Source organism: Odontesthes bonariensis, chromosome 4 (genome assembly GCF_027942865.1).
Source record: "Odontesthes bonariensis isolate fOdoBon6 chromosome 4, fOdoBon6.hap1, whole genome shotgun sequence".
In the NCBI taxonomy this organism is placed as follows: Eukaryota; Metazoa; Chordata; class Actinopteri; order Atheriniformes; family Atherinopsidae; genus Odontesthes; species Odontesthes bonariensis.
The window spans coordinates 28734977-28757388 of record NC_134509.1 but is presented as its reverse complement, the minus strand read 5'-3'; the positions used below and the strand labels follow the sequence as shown (position 1 = coordinate 28757388).

Here is a 22412-nt window from a genome sequence, read left to right as displayed (position 1 = left end):
GGTGAAGGAGGTCCTGACGGGTAGTGTGAGGAGAAGGGAAATCAGAGTAGTCAGAGCAGGGGCAGCAGAAGAAAACAGAGAAGTGATAAGGGAGGGAAAGAAAAAAAAAGTGAGGGTGGGAGACAGAGGTGCATGTAGGAAAACTGGGTATGCCGTGAGAGGGGGAAGATGGGTGAGATGTGTTTTCGGCTGGACGGTTTGACTGACTGACTTGACTAAAGACCGACAATGAGCTCTTCCTCTGGAACATTACTCACAGATAGGGAGGGTGAGGAAGAACGTTTAGCGTTTACATCAGTAATTACTGTTTTTACCCTCTGCTTCGTGATCAAAGACAGTCTAAGCTCACAAGCACACACAGATGGACAAATAGACACATGCATACACCAGGTGTTGGCTCGTGCCTCATAGGCGTGGTAACCATTACGTTGTCACAGGGATGATGAGCTCACGCCACTGCTGCTGCACTTCCAGGAATGATAAGCTTGTTGTGAGTTTACATCTGAGAAAGGAAAAAAATAAAACTATAAAGTAACAAAGAGAGTGCAGAGTTCAGTTCTAGCACAGCAAAATGAAACTTTTGCCTTCGGTTTGACACAAGATAGAACCGATATCTTTTTCTTAGTTTAGTTAGGAAGTCCGTGTGTTTGCTGTCAAAGGCATGTTTCTGAATTGATGACATCATTTGTGAGTCGTAAATTAAGTCTAACAGAAGTGGGAAGTCAGAAGTTTAAAAGCATGTAATGTTTAACCTCGGTGTGTTACATGCACAAATTTAGTTTTGAAAAGAGTTTAAATGATTGCCTCCTTAACTGAACAAACGTGAGCTACATTAAATGTATTTTGTCTAATCTTTTATTAGATCAAGGGCAATAACTGTGCAAGCTGCCCTCGTGAGGAATGATGATGCTGGATTTGGGAACATATTGGGTTTAGAAACAAAATCCAATTTCTTGTGACATGTTCTTAGTCAGACATGAGAAATTATGAGTTGCCAATTGCCATCAATTACATCATTAGAGTCTGAACTGTGATATCAGCTTTCCCTAAACCCTAACCCACAGAACAGGATTAAACCCCCAAAATGAGCCCAAGCCATCCATTTGTGGGATGGATCCATTTGTGCCTTCCCTTCTGTTCTACTTTCACTTTAAAAACACCAAAGTTGTTACTATGCAGACCCATTTTATATTCAAGAAATATCCTGACCATTTTTCAGTTACTCTGCTCAAACTGTGGATTTGTTTGTGTAACAGCCCGGTGATAAGAACTTCATCCATTATGAATTCCTTGATCCCCATTTTACTGTATGTAAGCTAATGACTTACATTATAACAATAACAACATTAAAAAAAATTCAAATGAGAGACATGAGAGGAGGGGAAGCCACATATGAGGGAAAAGAAGCGGAGACGTGACACCTGGATGCTGTCTAGTTGTCTGAACAGCTCATGTGTCATAAAGACATCAGTAATGTGTCAGTTTAAAGATAAAAGAGAAAAAGTAATTTTGTGCTGGTTGTCCGTAATCAGAGGCTTAATAAAAAGATTCCTGGGTAACTGAGACAGGGAAAACAAGACACTGAAATGATAAGTCTGAGTGATCTTTGTGTTCCTTGTGTTTATATGAAGGAAGTCTTCCGTTGTTCGTGGTCAGAGACAGTGAGATTGGACCGTAAAGAGAATCAGAAACAACTAAATGTTTGGAGCTGATGTTCCAATACAAACGTTTACTTTGGATGTTCTTGCACAGAGGACATTTTTATTTACAGTTAATAATCTGCTTTGATAATAAGTACTCCAAGTTTTTGTGAAAACATCTTGTATTGGACATTTTTTATGCAAGTTATGAGACAGTGTTCCTCGTAGAACTATTTATATAATCTTTCAGCAGAGGTTGTTCTCATCCATATCACTCGTTTTCTTTCCATAAGCTCAGTCACAGATATTTGCTCATTTCTAACTGAATGCTCACACACTTCGTCACAGCAAACAAGCACAACAGAAACTATGTTTTGACTTCTTTCCATATATAAATCTTTGTCATGTTGTTTGACATTTTCTTCTTGTCCCACATTGGACTTTAGGATTTTACCCTTGAGGTAGATCCACGAATGGCATCGTGTTGATGATGATTTTTTTTGATGATGATGATGATGATGGAAATGGCCTAAACGCTCCTCCTCCTGAGAATGACATGAGATTTCAGTCAATCTGATGTCTGCATACTTCCCAGCATGGCCAAGGATTTGACACTGGGGTTGGCTTGGTGGGGCATGGCGGGCAGCGAGAGAAAAAACAAATTGGGCTTTTAAAGTCCTCTCTTTTTGCCCTGATGCTAAAAAGCCCAATCACCTTTTTCTGAGGTACTTACATGTTAACCAGCATAAATAATTAATAATGTACTTAGGCACAGGTTTCTTAAAGGCTAAAAAAAACCTGCTCCTGTCACCTTGTTGTTGAAAGGGATTTGGGAAATGTTAATCAGCAGATAACAAAGCGAGCAAACAGAAGTTACAGCCTGAAGCCCTTTGGATGGGTTTCAAATGATCAGGATCACTGAGTGAACACAAACTCCAAACACTTGAGGAGGGAGAAAAGACAAAAAAAAAAAAAAACTCTTCAAAGCTGCAAAGGTGACAGCCGAGATCCTCATCACGTCACGGAAAAAGGTGGAAGAAAAAAGAATTCCTGCATCTGTGCTTGTGTGGGTTTTGTATAGTGTTGCTATTTGCAGAGTGATCTTCTTTTCAGGTGTCTCTGTGTGGCATTTGCAAAGAAATGCATGGAATGTGGTGGCCTTAATGTGTCTGTGTGTGTTTCCCAGCTCTTTGTTATGTAGCAGAGTCACTCTTAGTAGTTCCTCCATAAGTTTGTTTAGCATACTCTACATGTTTTCCGTGCTGACCTTCTTCATCCTTACCCTTCCACTGACTCGATGGTTGTAGGCATGACTGTGTTTTACATTGTTTCTCTGTGTCTTCATTTGGGGCTGTTACCCGAGCACTCGTCTTGTGTTCATCAGTCAGTCACTCTCATGCTGCTAAAGCACAACCTCACCAGTCTCGACTGCACAGATAAAGATTTGCACCATATCACTTATTTGATTCCCCTGCTTTGCTTTTTAAAAGACAAAGTATGACAATAATCTTGATTGTTAGAACTAAAAGAGACAGAAAACCTTCTTGTTTTTACCTCTTAACTTTAGTTTCCTCCTCCATTTATTTCTGAACATACTTTATCATGCTTTATCTTGTTAAATAGTTACTTCACATTACATTTTGCTGCCCAGACTGGTTAGTTTGGTGTCATGATGGCTTCTGACTGTTTGGTCAGATGACTTTTATTGACATTTTGCTGTTGCTCTTTTCGACGCATGTTATGCACATGTACAGCAGAATCCTGCTTCCTGCTCGCCTGGCACAGCGGTGGCCATGTTGGATAAGTGATGGACTCGTCCTGCCCACTGCTGCTCCTCCAACCACAGTGTTTGTGATTTTTGATTAATCATTGATCATCTCTCTCATTCCTCCATATCCCATAGCGATCAGATGAGAACATCACAATTGACACCACGCTGTTGGTCCATTTCTTTGGAAAGAAAGGAAAGGCAGAACTTACCTTTGATGACTTCTACAGGTGCTTGAATTGATTTGTAGTGCATGGCACAATTTCAACCCCATACTAGTCTTTTCTTTTTTATTCCTACCTCACTTTCTCCTCCTTTCCTCATCTCAGGTTTATGGATAACCTCCAGACAGAGCTGTTGGAAATAGAGTTTCTGACCTACTCCAAGGGGATGACCACCATCAGCGAGGAAGACTTTGCCAAAATCCTGCTGCGCTTCACCAATGTGGAAAACATCAGTGCCTACCTGGAGAACGTGCGCCAGTGTATTCCTGATGAAAAGGTGCAGCGCATACGTGCACACAGTTTTTTTTACTTGGTATAGAACATGGAGACAGCACTTGAGATGGTTATTCTGGCGATAACATGAGATATATTTCCTGATCTTCACCCATCTGTGAAATTTCTTTTCTGCTCCTCAATGAGTGATCCTGCCTTCCAGCAATCTACAGCACCTATAATTTTCCACTGTTGACTCCACCTGTGGCTGTTGTGGCTCTCCACACTTCAGCGCAGCTTCGCTTCACTTGACCTCACACAAACATTCACACAAACACACACTTGACTGCCTTTTCAGCTACATTTGAACGTTTGTTGGTGTGTTTGCTGTTACTCTATGTATCTTTGTAGCAACTGTCAAGCTATGCTAGCAAGCTAGCTATTCTTTGGCATGTCATCCTTGTGTCCGGATGCAACCCAACTCTATTTCTGTCCCTCCTCTCTTTTCATGCTGTGGAAGAAGCAGGAGGTTTGTCTCTGCCTCATAGAAATACACAACCTGCAATCTGTCAGTTTTTCCTTTTCTTTTTTTTTTTCTTTAGGTAAATTCATTGTCATCTTCGTCTTTATCTGCATTTCCTCATGTGAATTCACTGTACTGCTTTTCTTTATTTGCTTAAATGTGTTTATTGGAATTTCTTAATTAAATTATTTGTTACAGGTTTGAGCTGTTCACATCAAAAAGCATGTGGTGCAACGGACATCCTTTATAAGCTTTAAGTTTGGTCACATGAGCTCCGTCATTCATTTTAATATCATATCGAGGAGATAATTATCAGGTCTCGCTCTTTTCCTTTATCTACAATGTGCAACCACAAGACATCTGAACCCATTTTCAATTCGTAAAAGTTGGTTGCTGTTTAACTTATTTCATTTTATGCATGCAACCCTGTCATTAATGACATATTCTGTCATTAATGGGACTAGTTCATGGAATCACTTGGTTACGGACTGATAGCATGAGTTTTTCCTTTTTTTCCCGACAACAGGACAAATGTGCCACAAGGAATGTTTTATGCACAAATGGTCCCTTTGATACTGGCTAAAAAAGTCTGCAACAGCCTAAAAAAGTCATTATTCTCATTTTCAAGCTTCTTCCTCCAGAGGATGACATGTTCTTCGGTACTCTTCTCTCTCTGGCATTGTATGGTTGGTTCACGTGTGGTTTATTTTCATGTTTCAGGGAATCACATTTGATGAGTTCAGATCATTCTTCCAATTTCTCAACAACCTGGAAGACTTTGCCATTGCCATGCAGATGTACAACTTTGCTTCACGTTCCATTGGACAAGGTAGTAAAAACTGGTTGAATCTGCAGGTGCTGAAAGTTTCTGTAAAGTAAGAGCCAAAGTAATGGTTTTAACCTTCTGTCCTGCTAGATGAGTTTGCAAGAGCAGTGTATGTGGCCACGGGCCTCAAGCTGACACGTCACCTCGTGAACACCATCTACAAGATCTTTGACGTTGATCACGATGACCAGCTGTCCTACAAGGAGTTCATCGGCATCATGAAGGACCGGCTGCACAGGGGAGCCAGGGTGAGGAATTTTCAGCTTGTTTAGAAAAAAGTACTCGTGGGCCTTTTTGAAAAAGATCAAATCATAGCCACAGCAATGATAAAATGAGGAAATAGTGAGAGTCTTTTTGAGACTCAGAGGTCAAGCAAGCAACAGAAAACACAAAACAAATATTGATTCAATATATTTTAAAAGGACTAAAACAAAAAAAGCTGCTCTCTCCCTTGCCTCTGCAAATAGGATCAGGTCATTGTGGCAAATGAGTTATTTGGTTAACAAAAAAATGTTTTATTGTGAAAGTATAGTCAACCTGTTCTAAATCTAGACTGTGTAGAGGGAAATCTATCAATTAAAAGTCACAAAAACTGTAGTCTGATAAACAACTGGTAGTTTAAACTAAATATTTACAATATTGCCGATTATTTCTAATTAAACATAATGTCTGAGCTATATAGAGCAACAGTCCTCACTGGTTCCTCCTTCAGTGAATCACTTGAAATGATAAAAACTCCAAACACGAAGTCACGCTGATTAACTTCTTGGTGTTATTCTTAAACCTCACACTGCCACCCAGTGGTGTGTTTTGATACTGCAGCTCGGATCCCTACACGCTGCAGAGCTTAACATTAAGCCCAGCAGTAGCTCTGTTTATGGTGTTATGGCGTTCTTTTAATGCTTTTTAATGCTTACTTGGCCTCACAGTCTTGGCTTTTTAATAATGTTCTAATTTTCAATTTCTTTCCTTCTCTGTCTTTGCTTTGGCTGAGTACTGAATTTCCTTTTTAAGTCAAACTTTCTCCTCAACCCCCCCCTCTCCGTCCTTCTATATCTGTTTTTGTTTTCTTGCTCCACTATTTTTTCTCTGTCATGACAACCATCTACTGACATCTCAGGGCTATAAGTCAGTGGAGCGAGCCATCTCCTTTAGATCCTGCCTGAAGAAGGAGCTGGCGAGCAGATAAGTATCTCTTACAACTACAGCCATTAACAAAAAGTGTTTACAGAATTGGTTGAATTGAATTTTTTTAAAGTTTCAACATGCTTCTTAAAAATCTATTATAATCCAGGTAAAGAAGTTTACTTTTAATTTAGAGGTGGTTCTTGACTTCTCTAACATGTCACATTAACCTGTAGCATGTTGAGATTGTTGAGGTAACATGCCACACATCTGATGGTGTCCTATCCTAATCAACAGAATGGATCAGGATTTGTTCATCACGTCTTACACTCACAGTAGAAATTTGTGTTCACCAGGTGAAGGGCCAACACTACGACTCCTTCTCCAGCTGTGTCCGCGCTGAAGCCAGAAGACATGTGCACAAGCTGTGGAAGAGGTTCAAGGAGAAGCCATAGAGGACGGAATATATCTATCCGAGCTCTGACTTTGATCCGTCAGGAACCTCAGTTAGCAGCAGTGCGTTTTCATGAGGAAATCTCCAGCTAACCTCCGAACCAGATCATCATCAGAAGCATAACCGCACTGACTGATCCTCTCTGTGCTGTTTATAAGCCTCTTTCCTTATCATTCCTCTTTTAGTTCCTATTTTCTCAGCCTGCATCTTGATTTGATGCTAATCATCGCACACATTATTTATGGCGTATAAAGCCTGTATCAGCCTGTGTATCAACGTCAAGCAATGAGAATTACCATTTCAATGCCTCACTTATTCTGACAGTGTAACAACACAACATCTTTGAGCTGTTGAAGTTCCACCATCAACTGATGTTATCTTTTTCCTACCAATAGTTAGACTGCTGCACGATAACACTGTGACAACTGAAAGAGCACAAGAGTAATCGGATACATTCTGTATGATAACGGTTACATCATCCATGTAAAGTTTAGAACGGTAATGTACAACAAAAACTGCACAATGCTAAAACTGCTAAATTTAATTATGCAACTTGAGTGCTTAAACACTGCTGCTACAGTCGGGAATACTTCATTAATCTTCTATTAAAATAACATTTGGGATGTCTTTGACCTGGATTTGACATTTGACTACATGACAAGGAAAAACATCAATGTTTTATCCATATTTTATCCTTTAGTTTCTTGACCTGTTTTGTTTTGTGTTTTAGTCTGAGCTGCATGTATGGAAGCAATAGGTGCCTTCTTACCATTCCTCTTTTCATATGAAAAGTCTCACGTAGAAACCCAGACTTCTACAGCATTTTACTCAATGAGTTGCTGTCACTAGTAAAGTAACTGTGACGACATATAACAAAACAGTGCAAAGATTGCTTTATTTGTATTAAATGTGATTCATACCATCTGTAATATTTGCTACATGTCACTTGGAAGTCTTGTGATAAATAAGATAAGTTTAAGATGAAGAAATTGGGAAAAAGAAATCGGATGTAAGGAATGCAATATTTGTCATGGTGTTAAGAACTCTCATGTTTGTAATACTCGTGTGTTCGTCTAATTCTTCGATTTGGTGAATGAATTTTCATGCATGAATAAACAATTTTACAACGTGCAGAGTCCGTGGTGTCCATTGAGCATGCGCAACACCATCGCTCGTTCAACCGCTTACCAGTTGGAAGGACCCTGCCGCTCACTTACTTATTTGTAAAAAATTAAAATGCAACACAGAGACATAAAAATGTACCAACCCCTGTTACTGGTAACTGGTAAGTTTTATCTACTCTGTCAAGAATAAAAAGCAAGTTGACATCGACGTTTAACGACTATTTGAAGCTTTGTGAGTGAAAATGACGTCGTTAGCCGATTTTAGCAAGCTAACATAGAGAGCGGCGGTAACATTGTGGAAAACGTGTCTCGTGTTTTAATTTGTTTTCTTCCGTGTTTTTATCCGTTTAATGAATACTGAATGAGAACAATAAGCGAATAAACTGTCAGAATTGAGATGAAAGCTGTAGGAACTTTATGTTAATTAGGCTTTCTTTATAGTTCAGCAGGTAATTGTTGTTATTGCTTGTCAAATGTTTTAAAAGTAATAATACAACTTGGTGTGAATTTTTAAAAAAAGAATATATAAAAGATCAGCAGCTTTTGTTCATTTAACATTATTATTTTATTTATTTTATTTTTAGCTAAAGAAATGCCGCCATCGTGTGTTACACCAGGGAAACTGCTGCTACTTAATCCTGTAAAATTTAGAACAGATCTGGTAATGCTGTGTTTGAAGATTGTGAGCAATTTTCAACGTTATGTATTCAGGATTTTGTGCGCCTTCAATGATATAGTTTTTAGTCAACGTTTAAACCAAACTATTTAATTGTCCTGTATTGTACTGGGTTATATGTATATAACCGGAACGCTTATTCTTTACCAGCTTGCTTTCAGGAGCATTAAAAAAACGACGCACCGTGTAAGCGTGTGTTTGGTGTATAATCAAAATAACTATTACTCCTGTTATCTAAAAAATGTGTCTTCAGTTTATTTGAATAATAACTTGGTAAAGATTAGCGCCATGGCTCGTATGAAGTTTAAAAATATTACTGAATTGTTTAAATGTCTAAATGTAAGTCACAGTTCCCGCAAAGCATTCTGGGTACCTCGAAATTACATTACAGTATCAAATAAGTTAGATTCAAAACAGTCCAAAGTGAAGCTGTATTATAGAAGGATTGTAGGTTGTTAAACTCTCTTGAACTGGTTGTTTAGGGCATGGTTGACAAAATAATTGTACCCGTACTGAAAGTGGTTGTGCTGTGAATAAGACCCTCTCTCTGTCAAAGAGAAAGTTAAGACTATACTTTCAGGGATCATTTCTATAGTTTCTTACTTGTGGAATGTGTTTCTAAAGTGTATGGTCTCGCTAACCACGATGAAGAGATGCGATATTTCCTTCTGAGCGCGAAGCGGGCAGAGAATAATGATTCAGTTCATATGTTTTCTGTCATTGATGACCGTTCTTTACTCCCTTGTGGAGTATTGAGGAAGGGAATATGATCAGAGTGGTTTTTATTTCATGTTGAAAAAGATAAATACTATCTAAAATTGGGAGATTCTCACGACTTATCTTGATGAAGAAATACTGGAAAATCGGACATTTTCTTTCCGTCACTCAAATATTTAAAGTCAGAGCCAGGGTGGATATGATCATTTTCTAAGAACCTTTTTCTCAGTGTCTGAATGAAAGATTAAATTAACTTGACGCTTTGAAATCTGTGGTGAACATGACATCACTGACAATAAGCTACACATTTGATCATTTCCTGTGATACAAGACTGCTTCACAAGGTTTATCGTTCACCGTTGAATGGGCTGATGTTACAGCTGTTTACTAACACAATATACAACATCAGCACAGCTCAACTTCATGTTAATCAGACTTTCTTTATAATTCAGCAGCTAATTCTTATTGCTTGTCAAATGTTTTAAAAGTCATAATACAACTCAGTGGGAATTTTTGAAAAAGAATACATAAAAGATCAGCAGCTTTTGTTCAGTTAACATGATTAATTTATTTATATTTTTAGCTAAAGAAATTTGTGTTACACCAGGGAAACTGCTGCTACTTAATCCTGTAAAATTTAGAACAGATCTGGTAATGCTGTGGTTAGAAGATTGTGAGCAGTTTTCAACGTCATGTATTCAGGATTTTGTGCGCCTTCAATGGTATAGTTTTTAGTCAACGTTTAAACCAAACTATTTAATTGTCCTGTATTGTACTGGGTTATATGTATATAACCGGAACACTTCTTCTTTACCAGCTTGCTTTCAGGAGCATTAAAAACGACGCACCGTGTAAGCGTGTGTTTGGTGTATAATCAAAATAACTATTACTCCTGTTATCTAAAGAAATGTGTCTTCAGTTTATTTGAATAATAACTTGGTAAAGATTAGCGCCATGGCTCGTATGAAGTTGGAAAACATTACTGAATTGTTTAAATGACTAAATGTAAGTCACAGTTCCCGCAAAGCATTCTGGGTACCTCGAAATTACATTACAGTATCAAATAAGTTAGATTCAAAACAGTCCAAAGTGAAGCTGTATTATAGAAGGGTTGTAGGTTGTTAATCTCTCTTGAACTGGTTGTTTAGGGCATGGTTGACAAAATAATTGTACCCGTACTGAAAGTGGTTGTGCTGTGAATAAGACCCTCTCTCTGTCAAAGAGAAAGTTAAGACTATACTTTCAGGGATCATTTCTATAGTTTCTTACTTGTGGAATGTGTTTTTAAAGTGTATGGTCTCGCTAACCATGATGAAGAGATGCGCTATTTCCTTCTGAGCGTGATGCGGGCAGAGAATAATGATTCAGTTCATATGTTTTCTGTCATTGATGACCGTTCTTTACTCCCTTGTGGAGTATTGAGGAAGGGAATATGATCAGAGTGGTTTTTGTTTCATGTTGAAAAAGATAAATGCTATCTAAAATTGGGAGATGCTCACGACTTATCTTGATGAAGAAATACTGAAAAATCGGACATTTTCTTTCCGTCACTCAAATATTTAAAGTCAGAGCCAGGGTGGATATGATCATTTTCTAAGAACCTTTTTCTCAGTGTCTGAATGAAAGATTAAATTAACTTGACGTTTTGAAATCTGTGGTGAACATGACATCACTGACAATAAGCTACACATTTGATCATTTCCTGTGATACAAGACTGCTTCACAAGGTTTATCGTTCACCGTTTAATGGGCTGATGTTACAGCTGTTTACTAACACAATATACAACATCAGCACAGCTCAACTTCATGTTAATCAGACTTTCTTTATAATTCAGCAGCTAATTCTTATTGCTTGTCAAATGTTTTAAAAGTCATAATACAACTCAGTGGGAATTTTTGAAAAAGAATACATAAAAGATCAGCAGCTTTTGTTCAGTTAACATGATTAATTTATTTATATTTTTAGCTAAAGAAATTTGTGTTACACCAGGGAAACTGCTGCTACTTAATCCTGTAAAATTTAGAACAGATCTGGTAATGCTGTGGTTAGAAGATTGTGAGCAGTTTTCAACGTCATGTATTCAGGATTTTGTGCGCCTTCAATGATATAGTTTTTATTCAACGTTTAAACCAAACTATTTAATTGTCCTGTATTGTACTGGGTTATATGTATATAACCGGAACGCTTCTTCTTTACCAGCTTGCTTTCAGGAGCATTAAAAATGACGCACCGTGTAAGCGTGTGTTTGGTGTATAATCAAAATAACTATTACTCCTGTTATCTAAAGAAATGTGTCTTCAGTTTATTTGAATAATAACTTGGTAAAGATTAGCGCCATGGCTCGTATGAAGTTGGAAAACATTACTGAATTGTTTAAATGACTAAATGTAAGTCACAGTTCCCGCAAAGCATTCTGGGTACCTCGAAATTACATTACAGTATCAAATAAGTTAGATTCAAAACAGTCCAAAGTGAAGCTGTATTATAGAAGGATTGTAGGTTGTTAATCTCTCTTGAACTGGTTGTTTAGGGCATGGTTGACAAAATAATTGTACCCGTACTGAAAGTGGTTGTGCTGTGAATAAGACCCTCTCTCTGTCAAAGAGAAAGTTAAGACTATACTTTCAGGGATCATTTCAATAGTTTCTTACTTGTGGAATGTGTTTTTAAAGTGTATGGTCTCGCTAACCATGATGAAGAGATGCGCTATTTCCTTCTGAGCGTGATGCGGGCAGAGAATAATGATTCAGTTCATATGTTTTCTGTCATTGATGACCGTTCTTTACTCCCTTGTGGAGTATTGAGGAAGGGAATATGATCAGAGTGGTTTTTGTTTCATGTTGAAAAAGATAAATGCTATCTAAAATTGGGAGATGCTCACGACTTATCTTGATGAAGAAATACTGAAAAATCGGACATTTTCTTTCCGTCACTCAAATATTTAAAGTCAGAGCCAGGGTGGATATGATCATTTTCTAAGAACCTTTTTCTCAGTGTCTGAATGAAAGATTAAATTAACTTGACGTTTTGAAATCTGTGGTGAACATGACATCACTGACAATAAGCTACACATTTGATCATTTCCTGTGATACAAGACTGCTTCACAAGGTTTATCGTTCACCGTTTAATGGGCTGATGTTACAGCTGTTTACTAACACAATATACAACATCAGCACAGCTCAACTTCATGTTAATCAGACTTTCTTTATAATTCAGCAGCTAATTCTTATTGCTTGTCAAATGTTTTAAAAGTCATAATACAACTCAGTGGGAATTTTTGAAAAAGAATACATAAAAGATCAGCAGCTTTTGTTCAGTTAACATGATTAATTTATTTATATTTTTAGCTAAAGAAATTTGTGTTACACCAGGGAAACTGCTGCTACTTAATCCTGTAAAATTTAGAACAGATCTGGTAATGCTGTGGTTAGAAGATTGTGAGCAGTTTTCAACGTCATGTATTCAGGATTTTGTGCGCCTTCAATGATATAGTTTTTAGTCAACGTTTAAACCAAACTATTTAATTGTCCTGTATTGTACTGGGTTATTAGCCTGGCTGACGCGTCCACAATCTCGATGAGATGGTGGTCTGGGAACTAGGTGTGCGTTTTCTCGTATTTGAGGCGTGGTTTACGAATGCCTAGAGCCGTTTATTGGGCGCTACGAATGTCTATCAAATGACGTCAGGTTCTTCCCATGCTGCTTTGCGCGCGATTCATAGCCAATTGTATCACTTATACCAGATGACGACAGAAATTCGACGAGGAAGAAGAAAAAAATGGAAAATAAAAGTAAACTTGCGCTCTAAGCTACTTAAATTTAACAAAGTAGGCCTATATGCTATATTCTACATGAATTTTTATGTTGTAGAGTTGTGAATTTATTTTAATAATGGAGAAATTGAGCAGCCTTGCTTTGTTGTCTACAGTAGTAGATCAACCCTCATCTTACTTTGAAGCTCCCAGCTCCCAGAAGTGACGTTAACGAAGCTTTAGCAGCAGAAAAGCTATCAGGCTTGTGTTGATGATAATAATAAACTCCTGAACTATGTACAAACTTCCAAATGCATCGTTTTGTGAGTACAGACCATATTTGTACAACTGTAGAAGTTTGGTGTCATGACATGTGATTCTAGTGTGGTAATTTTGGAGATACTGCCAGGGTCCGTTAGCGCTTGTACTAAGCTATTTGGGATAACTCGGTAACTCAGCTGATGTTCAGCCAATATCGGAAAAACTTCGGGTGGGCTACTTGGCTGGATGTCACGGTTCAAATGACCCTAGGGTGAATCTACTCCGAAACACTTTCTAAGGCTGCATTGAACGGTAACGTTGTGTCCGCTGTCATGTTGGATTAACGCTCTACAAGCTTCGGTGTAGCGCATAGACGTCGTCATCGTCTTGCTGCGCCGCGCCCCCCCCCCCCGTTCTGTGATTGGTTCCCAAACTCTAGCAAAAATAAGGGCGGTGATTTCCAGGCTGACTTTGCAGTGAGAATGAAATCGAGCGCAAAGCAGCATGGGAATTCCCAGGCTACTGGGTTATATGTATATAACCGGAACGCTTCTTCTTTACCAGCTTGCTTTCAGGAGCATTAAAAATGACGCACCGTGTAAGCGTGTGTTTGGTGTATAATCAAAATAACTATTACTCCTGTTATCTAAAAAATGTGTCTTCAGTTTATTTGAATAATAACTTGGTAAAGATTAGCGCCATGGCTCGTATGAAGTTTAAAAATATTACTGAATTGTTTAAATGTCTAAATGTAAGTCACAGTTCCCGCAAAGCATTCTGGGTACCTCGAAATTACATTACAGTATCAAATAAGTTAGATTCAAAACAGTCCAAAGTGAAGCTGTATTATAGAAGGATTGTAGGTTGTTAAACTCTCTTGAACTGGTTGTTTAGGGCATGGTTGACAAAATAATTGTACCCGTACTGAAAGTGGTTGTGCTGTGAATAAGACCCTCTCTCTGTCAAAGAGAAAGTTAAGACTATACTTTCAGGGATCATTTCTATAGTTTCTTACTTGTGGAATGTGTTTTTAAAGTGTATGGTCTCGCTAACCATGATGAAGAGATGCGCTATTTCCTTCTGAGCGTGATGCGGGCAGAGAATAATGATTCAGTTCATATGTTTTCTGTCATTGATGACCGTTCTTTACTCCCTTGTGGAGTATTGAGGAAGGGAATATGATCAGAGTGGTTTCTGTTTCATGTTGAAAAAGATAAATGCTATCTAAAATTGGGAGATGCTCACGACTTATCTTGATGAAGAAATACTGAAAAATCGGACATTTTCTTTCCGTCACTCAAATATTTAAAGTCAGAGCCAGGGTGGATATGATCATTTTCTAAGAACCTTTTTCTCAGTGTCTGAATGAAAGATTAAATTAACTTGACGTTTTGAAATCTGTGGTGAACATGACATCACTGACAATAAGCTACACATTTGATCATTTCCTGTGATACAAGACTGCTTCACAAGGTTTATCGTTCACCGTTTAATGGGCTGATGTTACAGCTGTTTACTAACACAATATACAACATCAGCACAGCTCAACTTCATGTTAATCAGACTTTCTTTATAATTCAGCAGCTAATTCTTATTGCTTGTCAAATGTTTTAAAAGTCATAATACAACTCAGTGGGAATTTTTGAAAAAGAATACATAAAAGATCAGCAGCTTTTGTTCAGTTAACATGATTAATTTATTTATATTTTTAGCTAAAGAAATTTGTGTTACACCAGGGAAACTGCTGCTACTTAATCCTGTAAAATTTAGAACAGATCTGGTAATGCTGTGGTTAGAAGATTGTGAGCAGTTTTCAACGTCATGTATTCAGGATTTTGTGCGCCTTCAATGATATAGTTTTTAGTCAACGTTTAAACCAAACTATTTAATTGTCCTGTATTGTACTGGGTTATTAGCCTGGCTGACGCGTCCACAATCTCGATGAGATGGTGGTCTGGGAACTAGGTGTGCGTTTTCTCGTATTTGAGGCGTGGTTTACGAATGCCTAGAGCCGTTTATTGGGCGCTACGAATGTCTATCAAATGACGTCAGGTTCTTCCCATGCTGCTTTGCGCGCGATTCATAGCCAATTGTATCACTTATACCAGATGACGACAGAAATTCGACGAGGAAGAAGAAAAAAATGGAAAATAAAAGTAAACTTGCGCTCTAAGCTACTTAAATTTAACAAAGTAGGCCTATATGCTATATTCTACATGAATTTTTATGTTGTAGAGTTGTGAATTTATTTTAATAATGGAGAAATTGAGCAGCCTTGCTTTGTTGTCTACAGTAGTAGATCAACCCTCATCTTACTTTGAAGCTCCCAGCTCCCAGAAGTGACGTTAACGAAGCTTTAGCAGCAGAAAAGCTATCAGGCTTGTGTTGATGATAATAATAAACTCCTGAACTATGTACAAACTTCCAAATGCATCGTTTTGTGAGTACAGACCATATTTGTACAACTGTAGAAGTTTGGTGTCATGACATGTGATTCTAGTGTGGTAATTTTGGAGATACTGCCAGGGTCCGTTAGCGCTTGTACTAAGCTATTTGGGATAACTCGGTAACTCAGCTGATGTTCAGCCAATATCGGAAAAACTTCGGGTGGGCTACTTGGCTGGATGTCACGGTTCAAATGACCCTAGGGTGAATCTACTCCGAAACACTTTCTAAGGCTGCATTGAACGGTAACGTTGTGTCCGCTGTCATGTTGGATTAACGCTCTACAAGCTTCGGTGTAGCGCATAGACGTCGTCATCGTCTTGCTGCGCCGCGCCCCCCCCCCCCCCCCCCCCCCCGTTCTGTGATTGGTTCCCAAACTCTAGCAAAAATAAGGGCGGTGATTTCCAGGCTGACTTTGCAGTGAGAATGAAATCGAGCGCAAAGCAGCATGGGAATTCCCAGGCTACTGGGTTATATGTATATAACCGGAACGCTTCTTCTTTACCAGCTTGCTTTCAGGAGCATTAAAAATGACGCACCGTGTAAGCGTGTGTTTGGTGTATAATCAAAATAACTATTACTCCTGTTATCTAAAAAATGTGTCTTCAGTTTATTTGAATAATAACTTGGTAAAGATTAGCGCCATGGCTCGTATGAAGTTTAAAAATATTACTGAATTGTTTAAATGTCTAAATGTAAGTCACAGTTCCCGCAAAGCATTCTGGGTACCTCGAAATTACATTACAGTATCAAATAAGTTAGATTCAAAACAGTCCAAAGTGAAGCTGTATTATAGAAGGATTGTAGGTTGTTAAACTCTCTTGAACTGGTTGTTTAGGGCATGGTTGACAAAATAATTGTACCCGTACTGAAAGTGGTTGTGCTGTGAATAAGACCCTCTCTCTGTCAAAGAGAAAGTTAAGACTATACTTTCAGGGATCATTTCTATAGTTTCTTACTTGTGGAATGTGTTTTTAAAGTGTATGGTCTCGCTAACCATGATGAAGAGATGCGCTATTTCCTTCTGAGCGTGATGCGGGCAGAGAATAATGATTCAGTTCATATGTTTTCTGTCATTGATGACCGTTCTTTACTCCCTTGTGGAGTATTGAGGAAGGGAATATGATCAGAGTGGTTTCTGTTTCATGTTGAAAAAGATAAATGCTATCTAAAATTGGGAGATGCTCACGACTTATCTTGATGAAGAAATACTGAAAAATCGGACATTTTCTTTCCGTCACTCAAATATTTAAAGTCAGAGCCAGGGTGGATATGATCATTTTCTAAGAACCTTTTTCTCAGTGTCTGAATGAAAGATTAAATTAACTTGACGTTTTGAAATCTGTGGTGAACATGACATCACTGACAATAAGCTACACATTTGATCATTTCCTGTGATACAAGACTGCTTCACAAGGTTTATCGTTCACCGTTTAATGGGCTGATGTTACAGCTGTTTACTAACACAATATACAACATCAGCACAGCTCAACTTCATGTTAATCAGACTTTCTTTATAATTCAGCAGCTAATTCTTATTGCTTGTCAAATGTTTTAAAAGTCATAATACAACTCAGTGGGAATTTTTGAAAAAGAATACATAAAAGATCAGCAGCTTTTGTTCAGTTAACATGATTAATTTATTTATATTTTTAGCTAAAGAAATTTGTGTTACACCAGGGAAACTGCTGCTACTTAATCCTGTAAAATTTAGAACAGATCTGGTAATGCTGTGGTTAGAAGATTGTGAGCAGTTTTCAACGTCATGTATTCAGGATTTTGTGCGCCTTCAATGATATAGTTTTTAGTCAACGTTTAAACCAAACTATTTAATTGTCCTGTATTGTACTGGGTTATTAGCCTGGCTGACGCGTCCACAATCTCGATGAGATGGTGGTCTGGGAACTAGGTGTGCGTTTTCTCGTATTTGAGGCGTGGTTTACGAATGCCTAGAGCCGTTTATTGGGCGCTACGAATGTCTATCAAATGACGTCAGGTTCTTCCCATGCTGCTTTGCGCGCGATTCATAGCCAATTGTATCACTTATACCAGATGACGACAGAAATTCGACGAGGAAGAAGAAAAAAATGGAAAATAAAAGTAAACTTGCGCTCTAAGCTACTTAAATTTAACAAAGTAGGCCTATATGCTATATTCTACATGAATTTTTATGTTGTAGAGTTGTGAATTTATTTTAATAATGGAGAAATTGAGCAGCCTTGCTTTGTTGTCTACAGTAGTAGATCAACCCTCATCTTACTTTGAAGCTCCCAGCTCCCAGAAGTGACGTTAACGAAGCTTTAGCAGCAGAAAAGCTATCAGGCTTGTGTTGATGATAATAATAAACTCCTGAACTATGTACAAACTTCCAAATGCATCGTTTTGTGAGTACAGACCATATTTGTACAACTGTAGAAGTTTGGTGTCATGACATGTGATTCTAGTGTGGTAATTTTGGAGATACTGCCAGGGTCCGTTAGCGCTTGTACTAAGCTATTTGGGATAACTCGGTAACTCAGCTGATGTTCAGCCAATATCGGAAAAACTTCGGGTGGGCTACTTGGCTGGATGTCACGGTTCAAATGACCCTAGGGTGAATCTACTCCGAAACACTTTCTAAGGCTGCATTGAACGGTAACGTTGTGTCCGCTGTCATGTTGGATTAACGCTCTACAAGCTTCGGTGTAGCGCATAGACGTCGTCATCGTCTTGCTGCGCCGCGCCCCCCCCCCCCGTTCTGTGATTGGTTCCCAAACTCTAGCAAAAATAAGGGCGGTGATTTCCAGGCTGACTTTGCAGTGAGAATGAAATCGAGCGCAAAGCAGCATGGGAATTCCCAGGCTACTGGGTTATATGTATATAACCGGAACGCTTCTTCTTTACCAGCTTGCTTTCAGGAGCATTAAAAATGACGCACCGTGTAAGCGTGTGTTTGGTGTATAATCAAAATAACTATTACTCCTGTTATCTAAAAAATGTGTCTTCAGTTTATTTGAATAATAACTTGGTAAAGATTAGCGCCATGGCTCGTATGAAGTTTAAAAATATTACTGAATTGTTTAAATGTCTAAATGTAAGTCACAGTTCCCGCAAAGCATTCTGGGTACCTCGAAATTACATTACAGTATCAAATAAGTTAGATTCAAAACAGTCCAAAGTGAAGCTGTATTATAGAAGGATTGTAGGTTGTTAAACTCTCTTGAACTGGTTGTTTAGGGCATGGTTGACAAAATAATTGTACCCGTACTGAAAGTGGTTGTGCTGTGAATAAGACCCTCTCTCTGTCAAAGAGAAAGTTAAGACTATACTTTCAGGGATCATTTCTATAGTTTCTTACTTGTGGAATGTGTTTCTAAAGTGTATGGTCTCGCTAACCACGATGAAGAGATGCGATATTTCCTTCTGAGCGCGAAGCGGGCAGAGAATAATGATTCAGTTCATATGTTTTCTGTCATTGATGACCGTTCTTTACTCCCTTGTGGAGTATTGAGGAAGGGAATATGATCAGAGTGGTTTTTATTTCATGTTGAAAAAGATAAATACTATCTAAAATTGGGAGATGCTCACGACTTATCTTGATGAAGAAATACTGAAAAATCGGACATTTTCTTTCCGTCACTCAAATATTTAAAGTCAGAGCCAGGGTGGATATGATCATTTTCTATTCATTTATTATTATTTCATTTTTCATCTATTATTTCATTTTCTTTTTCTCAGTGTCTGAATGAAAGATTAAATTAACTTGACGTTTTGAAATCTGTGGTGAACATGACATCACTGACAATAAGCTACACATTTGATCATTTCCTGTGATACAAGACTGCTTCACAAGGTTTATCGTTCACCGTTTAATGGGCTGATGTTACAGCTGTTTACTAACACAATATACAACATCAGCACAGCTCAACTTCATGTTAATCAGACTTTCTTTATAATTCAGCAGCTAATTCTTATTGCTTGTCAAATGTTTTAAAAGTCATAATACAACTCAGTGGGAATTTTTGAAAAAGAATACATAAAAGATCAGCAGCTTTTGTTCAGTTAACATGATTAATTTATTTATATTTTTAGCTAAAGAAATTTGTGTTACACCAGGGAAACTGCTGCTACTTAATCCTGTAAAATTTAGAACAGATCTGGTAATGCTGTGGTTAGAAGATTGTGAGCAGTTTTCAACGTCATGTATTCAGGATTTTGTGCGCCTTCAATGGTATAGTTTTTAGTCAACGTTTAAACCAAACTATTTAATTGTCCTGTATTGTACTGGGTTATATGTATATAACCGGAACACTTCTTCTTTACCAGCTTGCTTTCAGGAGCATTAAAAACGACGCACCGTGTAAGCGTGTGTTTGGCGTATAATCAAAATAACTATTACTCCTGTTATCTAAAGAAATGTGTCTTCAGTTTATTTGAATAATAACTTGGTAAAGATTAGCGCCATGGCTCGTATGAAGTTGGAAAACATTACTGAATTGTTTAAATGTCTAAATGTAAGTCACAGTTCCCGCAAAGCATTCTGGGTACCTCGAAATTACATTACAGTTTAAAATAAGTTAGATTCAAAACAGTCCAAAGTGAAGCTGTATTATCGAAGGGTTGTAGGTTGTTAAACTCTCTTGAACTGGTTGTTTAGGGCATGGTTGACAAAATAATTGTACCCGTACTGAAAGTGGTTGTGCTGTGAATAAGACCCTCTCTCTGTCAAAGAGAAAGTTAAGACTATACTTTCAGGGATCATTTCTATAGTTTCTTACTTGTGGAATGTGTTTCTAAAGTGTATGGTCTCGCTAACCACGATGAAGAGATGCGATATTTCCTTCTGAGCGTGAAGCGGGCAGAGAATAATGATTCAGTTCATATGTTTTCTGTCATTGATGACCGTTCTTTACTCCCTTGTGGAGTATTGAGGAAGGGAATATGATCAGAGTGGTTTTTATTTCATGTTGAAAACAATAAATTATAACTAAATTTGGAGATGATCACAATTCATCTTGATGAAGCAATATTGAAAAATCGGACATTTTGCTTTGAGTCAATCAAATATTTAAAGTCAGTGGCACTTGGAATGGGACGGGGGCTGTTAGAGCAATAACGAAGCTGTTTAAGAGCTGTAACACTTTTTTATTTACATTATTAACTATTTACATTAACAACCAGTAGGTGTCGCAATTCAATGTTATCAATGCTGTCTTTTAATGTCTGAGCCTGGCAAAGCATTATTACTTCGGTTTAAAAAAAAAAAAATTTTTTTTTTTTTTTTGGGAACGTTGGCAAGGCGGCAGTGCGAGTTTGCTAAGGCGGCCGCCTTGACTATAATGCGCTGCGTGAAACACTGCGTAAGACTGTACTTTCAGGGATAATTTTTTGTAGTTTATAACTTGAGAAATGTGTTTCCAAAGTGTGTTGTCTCGCTAACCACGATGAAGAGATGTGATATTCTTTTCTGAGCAGGAATCTGGCAGAAAATAATGATTCATGTCATATATTTTCTGTCATCGATGATTGTTCTTTACTTCTTTATGGAGTTTTGAAGAAGGGAGTATGATCAGAGTGGTTATTTTTTCATGTTGGAAAGAAATAACTAATTTCTAGAATTCAAGTTACAGATAATGCATGTTCATGAAGCTTTGTTGAGTCATCTGACACCTGTCTGAGTCAAATAAATACTGAAAGTCAGATCCAGTTAGACATCATAGTCAAAACCTTTTTGTCTGTGTCTCAATGAAGGATTAGCTCATGACATTTTGAAATCTTTGTTGAACATGACATTAGTGACAAGGTACAGATTTGCCCATTTCTGCTTCACAAGGTTTATGTTTCATCGTTTAATGTGCTGATGTTACAGCTGTTTACTAACACAATATACAACATCAGCACAGCTCACTGCTATACAAGTTAGAAAAAATGGTGTCCTTCCAGATTGGATTACCTGGCTGTTTTGTGAACAAACCCTATAGCACAAAGTTGTGAAAATACTCTGACAGCTGTGTGGTGCTAAACATTAAAACAGGCCGAGGAACCGAACCTCGGGCAGCTGAGAGCACTCACACGCACTGAAACTCTAAAGAAGCCACTGGACTCTGATTACAAGCTGCCAACAGCATTTAAACTAAACTGAAAAGTGTATCGCTGACATAAGGGTGTTTTAAAACTGGCCTGAAGGAAACCTGTTGCTGCTGAATACAGTTTTTAACTGGAGGAGAAATGTGTTGGATTTAGTTGGAAAGCCCTTCCATCTGAAGCAGGTAATATTACCCCGTCTGTCCGAACCCTGAGTAAGGTTCACAGTGCTGTGAGTGAGATGCATTTTTGACCCAGTTTTTTCATTAAGACTTTACTTTAAGGGGTCATTTCTATAGTTTATAACATAAGAAATGTGTTTCCAAAGTGTATTGTTTTGCCAGTCATGATTTAGAGATGTGATATTCCTTTCTGAGCAGGAATCTGACAGAAAATAATGATTAATTTCATGTTTTCTGTCATTGATGATTGCTCTTTACTTCTTTACAAAGTATTGAGGAAGGGAATATTTGTGGTTATCACTACATGTAAAAAGAGAGAATTCACATTAAATTTGAGAGTTTTTTACAGTGCATGTCAATAAAACCTTGTTATGTAATTGTAGTTTTTCATGTTAAGTATGCTAATTTACTTAAAAA

General features: G+C 37.9%; 1 protein-coding gene and 9 non-coding genes across 16 annotated transcripts in view; all 10 read left to right on the top strand.

Moving 5' to 3' along the window:
* The window catches only part of micu3a (mitochondrial calcium uptake family, member 3a), a 34066-nt gene extending 26168 nt beyond the window's left edge, over window positions 1–7898 (top strand). For 3 of the 7 annotated variants that reach the window (XM_075463860.1, XM_075463858.1, XM_075463855.1), the window contains 5 exons: window positions 3544–3638; window positions 3738–3909; window positions 5089–5197; window positions 5285–5442; window positions 6676–7898. In XM_075463860.1, coding sequence (XP_075319975.1) covers window positions 3544–3638; window positions 3738–3909; window positions 5089–5197; window positions 5285–5442; window positions 6676–6774 — 633 coding nt within the window. In that variant the 3' untranslated portion in view covers window positions 6775–7898. Of the gene's footprint in view, window positions 1–3543; window positions 3639–3737; window positions 3910–5088; window positions 5198–5284; window positions 5443–6314 lie in introns of all 7 variants that reach the window. The other 4 variants (XM_075463861.1, XM_075463859.1, XM_075463857.1 and 1 more) reach the window with 2 other exon arrangements.
* A 1239-nt stretch (window positions 7899–9137) lies between these two features.
* Window positions 9138–9353, top strand: LOC142379504 (small nucleolar RNA U3). The gene has a single exon (XR_012769726.1). It is a non-coding gene; the product is annotated as a small nucleolar RNA U3 (small nucleolar RNA).
* Window positions 9354–10520: 1167 nt separating this feature from the next.
* On the top strand, window positions 10521–10736 carry LOC142379519 (small nucleolar RNA U3). The gene has a single exon (XR_012769740.1). It is a non-coding gene; the product is annotated as a small nucleolar RNA U3 (small nucleolar RNA).
* A 1167-nt stretch (window positions 10737–11903) lies between these two features.
* On the top strand, window positions 11904–12119 carry LOC142379520 (small nucleolar RNA U3). The gene has a single exon (XR_012769741.1). It is a non-coding gene; the product is annotated as a small nucleolar RNA U3 (small nucleolar RNA).
* Window positions 12120–14281: 2162 nt separating this feature from the next.
* LOC142379518 (small nucleolar RNA U3) lies at window positions 14282–14497 on the top strand. Its single transcript, XR_012769739.1, has one exon. It is a non-coding gene; the product is annotated as a small nucleolar RNA U3 (small nucleolar RNA).
* Window positions 14498–16670: 2173 nt separating this feature from the next.
* LOC142379516 (small nucleolar RNA U3) lies at window positions 16671–16886 on the top strand. Its single transcript, XR_012769737.1, has one exon. It is a non-coding gene; the product is annotated as a small nucleolar RNA U3 (small nucleolar RNA).
* Window positions 16887–19048: 2162 nt separating this feature from the next.
* LOC142379492 (small nucleolar RNA U3) lies at window positions 19049–19264 on the top strand. Its single transcript, XR_012769714.1, has one exon. It is a non-coding gene; the product is annotated as a small nucleolar RNA U3 (small nucleolar RNA).
* A 1204-nt stretch (window positions 19265–20468) lies between these two features.
* Window positions 20469–20684, top strand: LOC142379481 (small nucleolar RNA U3). Its single transcript, XR_012769703.1, has one exon. It is a non-coding gene; the product is annotated as a small nucleolar RNA U3 (small nucleolar RNA).
* Window positions 20685–21091: 407 nt separating this feature from the next.
* On the top strand, window positions 21092–21308 carry LOC142379521 (small nucleolar RNA U3). Its single transcript, XR_012769742.1, has one exon. It is a non-coding gene; the product is annotated as a small nucleolar RNA U3 (small nucleolar RNA).
* Window positions 21309–22081: 773 nt separating this feature from the next.
* On the top strand, window positions 22082–22290 carry LOC142379522 (small nucleolar RNA U3). Its single transcript, XR_012769743.1, has one exon. It is a non-coding gene; the product is annotated as a small nucleolar RNA U3 (small nucleolar RNA).
* Window positions 22291–22412: the final 122 nt, after the last annotated feature.